Here is a 14,250-nt window from a genome sequence, read left to right as displayed (position 1 = left end):
GTAAATGCAGTCCGTGGGCAAAGCTGGCTTACTGTAACACACAACTCCCCTTCCATAGGGACTGCCTGTGGGTTCGCAGGCATCCGGCTTCCATCCTCGCTGTTTCCAGGGGGTCCGGACTCTGAGGTCATATCCTCCCTCGGCGGCTCCTGCAGCTCCAGACTGTGGTCTACTGGAGTCAGGATCTCATCAATAGGAACCGGGGGTTCCTCCTCTTTGGTCAGCAGCTCCTCCTCAGGAAAGGGTTCAGGTATGGGTTGATTCCTAAAACGCACTCCGAATCCACCACGCCGCTAGGAATGCTTAAGGCAGGAGCGACGGGTTTCCCCTGACTGACCAAACTCTGGCTTCACACTCTGCAGGTCCTCTTGACTGTCGTCTGTTCTCTGTCTCTCCAACCCAACATCGCGGTCAGGCGTCAGCGTACGCACATTCCTTGGTGGCTGGTTGTCTCTCCCTCCCCTGCCGCTATATCTGGATCCTCCACGACCCATATCCTCTCGGTGTCCACCACGGTATTGAGGGGGGCGGTCCCCACCCACACCAGCACCAGCTTCAGTCCTCCTCCCTACATTGGTGGGGCACTCCCTCCGGAAGTGCCCGACTTCACCACATTTAAAACATTGGCTAGCTCGGGGTGCCACCGGCCCTCCTTGTGGAGGAGGTGGCGGTGACGGAGACATCGGGTCTGCTTGGGCTATACTACTCTCCCTTAAGGCATTCTCCAACTGCTGCAGGCGGCTCTTGAGTTCCTTAATCTCATTCTCCCCTTCACCAACCTTCTGGCTATCTTCAGCTACCTTGTCCTTATCCGCCATGGCCCTTACCGCCTCCCGCTTAGGCTTGGGGGGTCTGCTCTGACGCGAATGCTGGAAGTACTGCATGCAGTCGACAGCTTCCTCCACAGTCTTGGGTTGGCCATTCAAAGCGTACAAACCCGCCTCCCGGTCCTCAGCTCCATAACACAGACGCGGTATAGCCTGGGTATGAACATCCGGTAGCTGGGGGAATGCACGAGTAGCCAAAGTGAGCACTCTGTCAGACCACTGTCGCAGGGACTCACCACTATTCTGGGTCGCTGATTGGAAATTAAGTTGATGAGTGAGGTCTGGTGCCGATGAGCCAAAGCGCTTGTCGAACTTCCGGAGTATTTCACTGAACCTCAGGCGGGGGGTAGTCTCCAGCATCAGAGTGTAATACTCACTGGCTGGGCCCTCAAGGAAGAAACAGAATTGATCGTGTTGCTCGGTCTCATTCCACTGTTGGCTGCGCGAAAGGCGAACAAACTTATGAAGGAAGGCTTTCCAGTTGGACTTGCCATCATAGCGGAGATCCTTATATCCGGGTCTATTCCGGACGGTCGGGTGGCTAGAACTGGCTGGTAGTGCGGTATAGTCTTGAGGATTGTACTGCATCGCAGGCTGCTGCACATCTCCAGGTAAGCCATAGGTCGCGACGGGTGTCTGCAAAAACTCCGGGACCCCACGAGACACTGCGGATGACCTCGCGTACTCTGGGGGTGCGTGAGATGTTGCGGATAACCGCGCGTATCCATGGGGACTGCAAGACGCAGTGGGAGTCCGCGCGTAACTTGCATGGGGATGAGGGCGCGCTGCGGATAACCGCACATATTCATGGGGATGGTGAGACGCTGCGGAGATCCGCGCGTACTGAGGGGGACTGCAAGACGCAGCGGGAGTCCGCGCGTGACTTGCATGGGGAGGTACATCCCTAGCCGGGGGCTCATATTCATGGGGTACTGGGACATATGTATGGTCACCCAGGGGATGGGGTTCCCCAGACAAGGGCTCATGATACTGTGGCTGGACTTGCGCTATTCTACCTCCCTCTCCCCCAGGATTGTTGGGCTGGGAGGAGGCCACAGGTGTTGGGACCGCATAACCTGTAAAATACTGGTGGCGTCCTGACATTGCCCCCCCCCCCCCTGCGCAGTTAAAAACTGATCATCCCGGGGCTGGGGTGTGGGGTAATAACAGCTGGGTGCAACCGGCTGGGTTACAGCGGTGCACATGCGCACACCAAAGGATCCCTGTGAGGTATGGACCAAGGACTCCTGGACCCTAGTGGCAAGGTACTCCCCCCCAGGGGGAGGATGGCGAGGCACCCCATGAGGGGGCCTACTGCCTGACATTGAGTGACTATTCCCAGGGGCAGGGGTAGGCTGAGCAAGTGAAGCTTGGGGTTGAAAATCAACAATCTGGGGTGCATGTGGCAAATCCACAAGCTGCCCTTGGCTTACATTAGCAGGGTCCTGGGGATGGGTGGTGGAACTAGTAGGGCAATAGCTACAGGGCTGGGGTGTGGGCTGGTATGCAGGCATGACAGGCCCGCCGGGCATGGGGTTGGAGTGGGACGGGGTGATGGGGGAATCCAGGTCTAGCAGGTGGGGTCTCAGGTCCCCCTGAACATGAGGCGGGTGCAGCGGGGTGACTCCAATGGTATCCTCAGGCCCTCGGTCGACAGGAACATCCCTAACAGTTGGGTCATACTAACGGGTAAGGGCCACATGGGAACGACGTGACATGGGGACCCCTACATAATCGCTGGGCGGGACAAATTCCCTATAACCAACTGGTGAACTGCATCTAACCGAAGACCCGGGGGACACCCCCGGCTGAATACTACTGGCTGGCCCAGGCACAACAGAGTGTGCCACAGTGACCTCTGGCTCCCTTACTGTACCCTGCCAAACCCCCCTCCCACACTGGGGATAGCCTGCCTGCCCCCTTGGAAAGCGGGATGGGCCGGCAGCCTGACCTACCCTAACAGTGTTCGGAGCACAGTAACCCATATCACCCGGAGTTCTAAAACCGACATTATCTGGGACATGATGTCTGCCACTAATATACCCAAACTCCTCATCGGGAGTTAAAGTGTCGTCTAACCCCAAGGCTTGCAAAGCCTCTTCAAACGAAACATTCATGACGAGCGAATGATGCAATACACAAAAATGTTTGAAGTCAAAATCAACACAGACTATGCGAGAAAATGCAAAAATATGTGCTAAATGCAAAAAACAATACCTATCAACAATGCAGTAAAACTTTAAACGAAAAAACTATGCACAAAATATGCAAAGGTGAAAGTGAATTCACGAATTAAACCTACAGTCCTAAGCACGTGGCGGGCCCCCAAAATGGCGGCTACACCCGTATATCTAAAAAAAACGAAAACGCCTAATAAACAGCTTTGACACTTTGCGGGAAAAAAATTTTCCTGTCTAATATATACCGTGAGTTCAGGGCCGCGAGTTGGGCGCCAATATGGTGTTTATCTACCTACACTATCTATATAATAACCGTGGGTTGCCCCGAACTCACTATACATCTTGTCTGGTAGCTGTCAGCTTCTAGAAATCTGCACGAGCGGATTCCCGCCCTCTGACGTCATGGCTACTGGGTAGCTCGTACTAGGATTGGTTCCACGAACACCACACTATGTACATGATTTTTAAACTATCAATTCTATAACAAACAAAAATACCAATTACCGGTGCGTGATGACGTATTAACTGCATGTGGCAATTGCAAATGACTTGAACATACAATTGTATGATGTGCCAGGCCGGGTATATTTGACATATTTACGTACCCTTATACATATATTTAAATAATCAACCCCTATTTATGATCACCGGTACATTAATTAATTAGCCTCAAGATTTTACTCTTACATACATGTATCGTTAATTTGTAGACGTAACATTTTTGAAACCCAGAGCTAGGAAATAATACTTTGAAAATGAATTACAAATGTAAATTAACTTTTATTCACTAGACTTATCGTATACTCGTACATACTAAGATTCAACGCCTTTAGAAACCCTGACTTGGACCTGGGCACACGACACACCTGTTGTGTATATCTTGTATATTCTGTGTTAGTTCCAGGGGTTTTCTTAAGTTGGACAAACAATAGACTTTAATTGATATACACAAACATGCACCTGGGCACACGACACAACTGTTGTGTATATCTTGTATATTCTGTGTTAGTTCCAGGGGTTTTCTTAAGTTGGACAAACAATAGACTCTAATTAGATATACACAAACGAACAAAACTATGTCTAGACAAACAAAGCAGTAATATCCTGCCCGATATAACAAAGGCAGTTGAGAGTCTTTTCATCTTTAACATGTATCTAGCAGATCTAGAGATAGAAATAATGAAAATTGAAAAAAAAAATACAAACCTTAAACCGATTATCAAATTAAATCATGCATATTTTGGTTCATTAAGGCCTTCCGTTGGAAACGGAAGACCTTATTGTTTTTGCTTTGTTTCTTTTCCTCTATTATTATTATTATTAATTTTTTTGAGCCGATTTTCATGAAACTTTCAGATCTTATTTATGACAAAATTTGTAAGAAAATTACACGAGATTTTTTTGGTCGTCACTTCCGGTACCGAGATATTAAAGATATTGTGTTTTTCCTTGTTCACGATTTTTCTCAAAAAGTATTCCAGATAGGACTTTCAAATTTTCAGAGAAGGTAGAAAGTGAACGGCCGCAGTGCCCTTTGCATATCCGAACGTCTGCCGTCACTTCCGGTCGTCACCGGAAGGAAATGAAAAACTTAATTTTTCAATTTTTTAAATTTGAATTTTTTTAATTTTTTCATTCGATAGAGACGCTCTGAAAACTTCTGAATATGAAATTCGTTTTAAAATCGATCCACGCATTCTTGAGATTTTGGACTCCAAAATTCTGAAGCGAGGGTCTGCGTAGCTCAGTCGTTAGAGTGGTGGACATGTGGCCAGGCGACCCGGGTTCAGTCCCTGAATGCCGAATCTTTTTTCTTTTATTTGTGTTTTGATTAATGGTTTTATCTTTAAAATGATGGATTTGAATGTTTTCCGTTTTATTTTTGTCATAAATAAAAACAAAATAGCGGCTTTTTTTAGTACAAATATAGAGCTTTTTTCTGTCAGCAGCTCTCTAAATTCCGACGCTCGTCGCATCGCCGACATCAAAGACATGCCGCCGAAGTGCCCCTGCAGTTCGACCGCATTAGAGTTCGCTGGGTCGCTTTGCTGGCATCAAAGAAATGCCGCCATCTCAATGACTGTATGCACACAATATTTAGCAATGCACCCACGTTATTCTACTCGGCTTAAAAAGGAGGACTGCTTAGTATTTAATCCAATATATAGATACACACATGCATGTATACATGCGATTATTGACCTAGGTTTCTTATATATTGATTTCCTGAACATTATAAAACACTATGTAATCTCTCTCTCTCTCTCTCTCTCTCCCTCTCTCTCTCTCTCTCTCTCATTCTCTCTCTAAAGTACAAATGTTTTAGCATTTGAATAAGAACTAGACACGATCTCGTTGCGAGCAACGAGGAGGTCTTCCGTCCGCTTAAGACGGAAGACCCTAATGATAAAACACTGTTTTTGTCTAAATCTTAATTAAAGAGTGTTTTCCAACTTGTACTACAGTCAAACACCCTTTTATGTTGAAAATTTTAGTTAGAAAATTAGACAAAAAGGAGAGAAAAAATAGAGAGAAAGAACAAATCTTGGCTCCGGCGAGATTAGAACACACAGCCTTTGCAGATGTCTCAAAACATGGCTGACGCGAAATAATTCCCGAATTTGTCTTTGAATTTTGGGAGTTTCCGCCCGGGAGAGGAGCTGAGTTTTTGTATTAGATGAAAAACAACGTGTAAGATGTCTGACTATTTAGGTTTGGTAACAGTGCGAGGTCATTTGAAATATTGATGCGTGTTTGTGTCTGAGGGGGGGGGGGGTGAAAAGACCCGAGCTTGATTTTCGTCTTAAATAAATCAAAAATAGAATTTTGAGGTGTGGATCTCGGATTCGGTTAACAACAATTAGGGGAAGTCCTAAAACAATGACTGATGCATTTTACCCATGTATTTCAGTGTTGAGAATGTTTTTTCGTGTCGTTTACTATTATGTTTGACTGTTTTATTTCAGCAGGATTGATAAAATCTTTATAAATGTAGAAATAACGAAATCAGTAACACGTAAATTTATTCGGTAAAAATTTGATGACAGTAATTTCCACAGTTCTAACATTCATAAGTAGTTCACACGCTGTCATAGATACAGACTAAACGGAAAACAAGAAATATACATGCAACAGAAATATTACGCGGCTGCTTACATCCCTTGTACTGTGTAAATTTTAAGTCCCCGTACAAGCTATACTCGCCGTTTGATCTCAGGAATTTCTTCTTAATTGTTCAATCCGCTGCATATTTCACAGACAATAAGAATGGGGTCCGAGGTACATTTACACAAAATTTCATTAGGATTGAGTAAGGGGCTCGGGAGTTAGAATTTTTTTCTACATTACATGTCAAGCACGCCAATCGAAACTCGAATGCCCAAAAATTCATATCTCTCTTAAAAATGAACGAATAGGTCTGGTCTTTAGTACAGTAATCTAGACTTGAACTAGGTTGAAAATAAAGGTTCAAGATGACAGATCCAGTAAAATCAGGCCAGGAAAACTAAATGATTTTGTGAATAGGAAGGGGCGGGGGGGGGGGGGGGGCTCGGTGCGTGTACTGTGTACATTTAATTTCCAGGTATAGGCAATAAGCACCGTTTAATTTCAGGAATTTTGTCTTAATTGTTCCATCCGCTGCAGATTTTACAGACAATAAGAATGGGGCCCGAGGCTCATTTTCACAAATTTTCATTAGGATTGAGTGAAGGGCTTGGAAGTTAGAATTTTTTTTTATAGTACATGTCAAACACGACAATTGAAACTCAATTGCCAAAAACTTCATAACTCTGTTATTAATGAACGAATTAATCTGGTAATTAGTACAGTTATCTAGAATGGTAATATGTTAAAATTAAAGGTCCAAGATCAAAGATCAAGTAAAATCGGGCCAGAAAAACTAAATGATTTGATGAATTGGGAGGGGGGGGGTCGGTCGTTGACTGCTTTATTAAACGTAGAATATTAAATTCTAAATATCACATATTACACAATTTCTAAATAAAATACAGATGTTAGAACAATATATAAGCGTTGTTTGAAAGATGTAACTATTGATTTTTTTACATCTATTTATTCTTAGGCTCAAACACTCATAAAAGAGTGGTCAGATTTTAAACCTTGTCGCAGTCACCCGTTCGTTTGTATAGTTACGTGTGTAAACTTCGGAGGCTTTTCTTAATCCCGACAGGCAACAGATTTGTATCAGTATATAGACATGCACAAAAAAAGGAAAAAGTACACCATCTTTAATAAAAATGACTTTTTAGCGTTGACTTCCAATCAGTAAGAAGACAATTATTTAACAATGAATTTCAAATTATTTGAATCCATAGACATTATCCCGTAACTTGACATAAAATATGTATAATTTTTGGACGCAAATGAACATTTAGCTTCTATCCAATTTACTCCACGTTACCTGTACTAGTTCTTATTCAAATGCTAAAACATTTGTACTTGATGGAGAGAGAGAGAGAGAGAGATTACATAGCGTTTTATAATGTTCAGGAAATCAATATATAAGCAACCTAGGTCAATAAACGCATGTATACATGCATGTGTGTATCTATATATGGGATTAAATACTAAGCAGTCCTCCTTTTTAAGCCGAGTAGAATAACGTGGGTGCATTGCTAAATGTTGTGTGCATACAGTCATTGAGATGGCGGCATTTCTTTGATGCCGGCAAAGCGACCCAGCGAACTCTAATGCGGTCGAACTGCAGAGGCACTTCGGCGGCATGTCTTTGATGTCGGCGATGCGACGAGCGTCGTAATTTAGAGAGCTGCTGACAGAAAAGAGCTCTATATTTGTACTAAAAAAAGCCCCTATCTTTTTTTATTTATGACAAAAATAAAACGGAAAACATTCAAATCCATCATTTTAAAGATAAACCCATTAATCAAAACACAAATGAGAGAGAGAAAAGATTCGGCACTCAGGGACTGAACCCGGGTCGCCTGGGCACAAGTCCACCACTCTAACGACTGAGCTACGCGGACCCTCGCTTCAGAACTTTGGAGTCCAAAATCTCAAGAATGCGTGGATTGATTTTAAAACGAATTTCATATTCTGAAGTTTTGAGAGCGTCTCTATCGAATGAAAAACTAAAAAAAATTCAAATCCAAAAAGTTGAAAAATTAAGGTTTTTCATTTCCTTCCGGTGACAACCGGAAGTGACGGCGGACGTTCGGATATGCAAAGGGCACTGCGGCCGTTCACTCTCTACCTTCTCTGAAATTTTGAAAGACCTATCTTGAATACTTTTTGAGAAAAATTGTGAACAAGCAAAAACATAAAATCTTTAATATCTCGGTACCGGAAGTGACGACTAAAAAAAATCTCGTGTAATTTTCTTACAAATTTTGTCATAAATAAGATCTGAAAGTTTCACGAAAATCGGCTGAAGCGTTTTTGAGAAAACGTGACAGAAAAAAAAATAATAATAATAATAATAATAATAGAGGAAAAGAAACAAAGCAAAAACAATAAGGTCTTCCGTTTCCAACGGAAGACCTTAATAATAATAGAGGAAAAGAATCAAAGCAATAATAATAAGGTCTTCCGTTGGAAACGGAAGACCTTAATAATAACTAGACACGATCTCCTTGCGAGCAACGAGGAGGTCTTCCGTCCGATTTTTAGAAGAGGAAATGACCTTGCCTTTTATCTTCATCAACGAAACATATCAAGAAATGCAGATGTGATCTAAAAGAGCGATGGATGAAGGATTATAGACCCCGTTGGATTCCTAATTTTAAGGACCAGCCCCATTTTATATCATATTAAATAAGAGATCTTTTGACCTAATAACAGGTTTAATGACCTGTAATAAAAAGAAACCAAAGAAAAAAATAAAGGGTCTTCCTTTGTAAACGGAAGACCCTAATAACAATAAGAATAGAAGGGTGTTCCGCTGAAGACGGAAGACCCTAATAATAAAAAACTATTTTTGTCTAAATCTTAATTGAAGAGTGTTTTTCGACTTGTACTACAGTCCAACAACCCTTTTATGTTGAATATTTTAGTTAGAAAAAGAAACAAAAAGGTGAGAAAGTAATAGAGAGAAAGAGCAAATCTTGGCTCCGGCGAGATTAGAACACACAACCTTTGCAGGTATCTCAAAACATGGCTGACGCGAAATAATTCCCGAATTTGTCTTTGAATTTGGGGCGTTTTCGCCCGGAAGAGGAGCTGAGTTTTTGTATGAAATGAAAAACAACGTGCAAGATGTCTGACTATTAAGGTTTGGTAACAGTGCGAGGTCATTTGAAATATTGATGCGTGTTTGTGTCTGGAGGGGGTTGAAAAGACCCGAGCTTGATTTTCGTCTTAAATAAATCGAAAATAGAATTTTGAGGTGTGGATCTCGGATGCGGTTAACAACAATTAGGGGAAGTCCTAAAACAATGACTGATGCATTTTACCCATGTATTTCAGTGTTGAGATTTTTTTTCGTGTCGTTTTCTTTTATGTTTGACTGTTTGATTTGATTGATAAAATCTTTATAAATGTAGAAATAACGAAATCAGTAACACGTAAATTTATTCGGTAAAAATTTGATGACAGTAATTTCCACAGTTCTAACATTCATAAGTAGTTCACACGCTATCGTAGATACAGACAAAATAGAAAACTAGAAATATACATGCAACAGAAATATAACGCGGCTGCTTACATCCCTTGTACTGTGTAAATTTTAAGTCTCCGTACAGGCTATACTCGCCGTTTGATCTCAGGAATTTCTTCTTAATTGTTCAATCCGCTGCATATTTGGCAGACAATAAGAATGGGGTCCAAGGTTTTTTTCTACAGTCATGTCAAGCACGCCAATCGAAACTCAAATGCCCAAAAATTTATAACTCTCTTAAAAATGAACGAATATGTCTGGTCATTAGTACAGTAATCTAGAATTGAATTAGGTTGAAAATAAAGGCTCAAGATGAAAGATCCAGTAAAATAAGGCCAGAAAAACTAGATGATTTTGTGAATAGGAAGGGGGGGGGGATCGGTGCGTGTACAGTGTGTAAATTTAATTTCCACGTATAGGCAACAAGCGCCGTTTAATCTCAGGAATTTCGTCTTAATTGTTCAATCCGCTGCATATTTGACAGACAATAAGAATGGGGTCAGAGGTTCATTTTCACGAATTTTCATTAGGATTGAGTGAAGGGCTTGGGAGTCAGAATTTTTTTTTTACAGTACATGTCAAACACAATAACTAAAACTCAAATGCCAAAAGCTTCACAACTCTGTTAATAATGAACGAATTGGTCTGGTAATTAGTACAGTAATCTAGAATGGTAATTAGTTGAAATTAAAGGTCGAAGATCAAAGATCAAGTAAAATCGGGCCCTAAAAGCTAAATGATTTTATGAATTTGGAGGGGGAGGGGGGAGGTCGGTGACTTCTATATTAAACGTAGAAAATTAAATTCTAAATATCACATATTACACAATTTCTAAATAAAAAACATATGTTAGAACAATATAGAAGCGTTGTTTGAAAGATGTACCTATATTTTCATGAAATTTTCAGATCTTATTCATGACAAACTCCCGAGCCCCTTACTCAATCCTAATGATATTTTGTGTAAATGTACCTCGGACCCCATTCGTATTGTCTGCCAAATATGCAGCGGATTGAACAATTAAGAAGAAATTACTGAGATCAAACGTCGAGTATAGCCTATACGGGGACTTAAAATCTACACAGTACAAGGGATGTAAGCAGCCGCGTAATATTTCTGTTGCATGTATATTTCTTGTTTTCCGTTTAGTCTGTATCTACGATAGCGTCTGAACTCTACTTATGAATGTTAGAACTGTGGAAATTACTGTCATCAAATTTTTACCGAATAAATTTACGTGTTACTGATTTCGTTATTTCTACATTTATAAAGATTTTATCAATCCTGCTGAAATAAAATAGTCAAACATAATAGTAAACGACACGAACAAATATTCTCAACACTGAAATACATGGGTAAAATGTATCAGTCATTGTTTTAGGACTTCCCCTAATTGTTGTTAACCGAATCCGAGATCCACACCTCAAAATTCTATTTTCGATTTTTTTGAGACGAAAATCAAGCTCGGGTCTTTTCACCCCCCTCCAGACACAAACACGCATGAATATTTCAAATTCTTATTGTTATTAGGGTCTTCCGTTTACAAAGGCAGACCCTCTTTTTTTCTTTATAACTGTTATTAGGTCAAAAGACCTCTTATTTAATATGAAATAAAATGGGGCTGGTCCTTTAAATAAGGGATCAAACGGGGTGTATAATCCTTCATCCATCGCTCTTTTAGATCACATCTGCATTTCCTGATATGTTTCGTTGATGGTGATAAAAGGCAAGGTCATTTCCTCTTCTAAAAATCGGACGGAAGACCTCCTCGTTGCTCGCAACGAGATCGTGTCTAGTTATCTTTATTTTTGTTTAATAACCGGATGAACTGAGAGAGAGAGAGAGAGAGAGAGAGAGAGAGAGAGAGAGAGAGAGAGAGAGAGAGAGAGAGAGAGATTTTTTTCACCGATTAATTTATAATAGGAAACAAACATACTTTAATTAGTTTTATGCACATATTAAGATACAGAGACTGCGCTCATCCCTACAATAATTTTGAAACCCCCAAAAAATTATGAAGAATTTTATAACGGCAATCTGTGTCCATCGGAGCGGTGCTGATGATAGCGATCTGTGTTTAATGGAGCGACGACTAAAACCGCCTGGAACACCCCCCTTCCTTGGAAATTATATTATCACTCGGATGACCCCCTCCCATCCCTATAAAAGAGCTTTTGCATTTAATATATGTTTTTATTCAGCTTGATCAATATTGACTTAAAGGCCACTTAAAGACAGTGTAAAGGCAGTGTAAGGAGAGCGTAAATGCCACTTAAAGATGCTTAAAGGTGGCTTAAAGAAGTTTGGACATTAAGGACCTATAAGCACTTGCTTAAAGGTGACTTAAAGGTGGCTTAAAGGTTGTATAGCCTTTAAGCTCCTTTAAGTCACCTTTAAGCCACCTTTAAGGACTTGCTTAAAGATGGTTTTTCGCCCTGTGTATATTTATCATATAAACTATGTTTTGCAATCGCAAATGGTTGTTTTCAGTGTTAATTATAATTTTACATTTATGAAACATAGACGATCGCGTTAACTATGGTTTACAGATGTGAAATATAGATTAACGGCGTTAAATAAAGTTTCACAGATGATAAACCAGGTTTATTGACTGTTAACTATAGTTTACGGACGCTAAACTATAGTTAACAATAGTTTATTGTTAACTATAGTTTACGAACCGTAAACTATAGTTAACGATTCATTAACTATAATTATCGATCCGTTAACTTTAGTTTTCATCTGCAAAACCATATCTAACGGTTGTAAACTATAGTTAACGAATGAGAATCTAAGTTTATCTATCTGCAAATAACGTTAACAATAGATTTTGCTGATAAATATAGATTTACATCTGTAAACTATAATTAACATTCGTTAACTATGGCTAAGAGTTGTTAATCATAGTTTCACACTCGTGAAACTATATTTATCAGATAAAATATGTTTTGCGATCGCAAATGGTTGTTTTCAGTGTTTATTATAGTTTTACACTTCTGAAACATATACGATCGCGTTAACTATGGTTTACAGATGTAAAATATAGATTATTGTCGTTAACTACAGTTTTCTGTCCGTACACTATAGTTTACTACCGCTAAACCTAGTTTATCGACTGTGAAACTATGATTAGCTCATTTTTGTGAATTTGGCGTGCCATACATACTTAGCATAACCATCGTTTTAAAACATACACAAAATTTGATATAAAATTGGACCAAGCAGTTTTAAAGAATTTTCAGAAAAAAAGGACTAAGCAGATTGATTAATTTAATTCAACTATCTATTAATAAAAAGGATACACGTAATTTGTTTCAAAAATGTTAATATACAAAATCAATTATTTTCAATATACACTAGACTTTGAACCATGCGTGCACGGGTTGACATTGCATATGATATCGGACATTTACAAAATAGATACGTCAACACACCGTATTGTTGCATTTACATAACCAAGCTTTAAAACTACAATAATGGTATTGATTTCACTACACTTAGTTAGAATAATCTAAGTGTGTCTCGGGACAGGCCTTAAACACAGTTAAAATGCCCCCCATATCCCGTAATGTTGCAAAAAATTGCAGAATCGCTCCGAAACGATTTTGGAAAAAATTGATGAGGCTGCATAGTAAATAAACAGTCAAATTATTCATGACAAACCATTTTGAGGCTGTAAAATACCTTTCATCTAAAAATTTAATTCATATTAATGAAGAATTCAACACGTTTTCACCAACGTTTTTACTTGTTTTGAATTTACATACCTTGTTGACATTCGGGACACTCGGGATATTTCATATTAAATGCACTGAATTTGAGTTTTCTCCCGTATTCCTTTGATAAACAGAATGTAAGACAAATTTTCAATGAAAATTTACAGGCATTTGTAATATAGTTTCTGAGTTTATCCATACAAATATCACCCCTGCGAATGTGTTCGGAATGTTTTCTTTTTCGTTGCCAATTATGTAATAAATCCAGAGGTGCTCGAATGAAAGTTCACGAGACTTCACCGATATTTGTTCAGTTCATGTGAAATTACGAGCGGAAGTATGAGAGTTCGGATAATATTCTCAAAATACGTAAGTACTGGTCGATTTTCATATCACATCCTACTTTGATTAATGTTAAAACATCAGCATCTTTTAAGATGTATGTGTTATATCACCATCTAGCGGTTTTTTAAATTAAACGATGATACTCGAAACAGAGTTATCGTTCGTGTTCAACCACGTGTAGAGTGGTTGATAATATAAACATTGGGTTGCTTAATAAAATCATAGCCATGTTTGATGCTTATGGTGTGCAATACCATGTTTTTAAAAAAATAATGGGTGAATGTTTTGCATAAAAATTTAGTATATCGAGCCATTTTCAAGGAACATTCTGCATAAAATAGTACAGTCTCTTTCACTATCAGTGTTATTACTAGGTCAGGCGCGGATCGAAAATGGGGGGATGTCTACTACGCATGTTAATTGTCGCAACAGCAGAAAAAAAACTATTTTTGTATTGTCACATTTATGTCACATTTTACCCACCAATTAATGAAGATAAAGTTTAAAATCAATAAACCTCTAGAATTTATATTTGACTACAAGTACCT

The 14,250-nt window shown here is 39.9% G+C and overlaps 1 protein-coding gene across 1 annotated transcript; it reads right to left on the bottom strand.

Moving 5' to 3' along the window:
• Positions 1–293: 293 nt before the first annotated feature.
• On the bottom strand, positions 294–2,944 carry LOC128160736 (uncharacterized). The gene is made up of 3 exons (XM_052824080.1): positions 2,612–2,944; positions 2,021–2,509; positions 294–1,868 (listed from the first exon to the last, which is right to left on the bottom strand). The coding sequence occupies exons 1-3, from the start codon at positions 2,942–2,944 to the stop codon at positions 294–296; spliced, it is 2,397 nt and encodes a 798-aa protein (XP_052680040.1).
• Positions 2,945–14,250: the final 11,306 nt, after the last annotated feature.

The sequence above is a fragment of the Crassostrea angulata genome, chromosome 8, assembly GCF_025612915.1.
Source record: "Crassostrea angulata isolate pt1a10 chromosome 8, ASM2561291v2, whole genome shotgun sequence".
Classification (NCBI taxonomy): Eukaryota; Metazoa; Mollusca; class Bivalvia; order Ostreida; family Ostreidae; genus Magallana; species Magallana angulata.
This window is presented reverse-complemented; position numbering and strand designations above follow the sequence as displayed.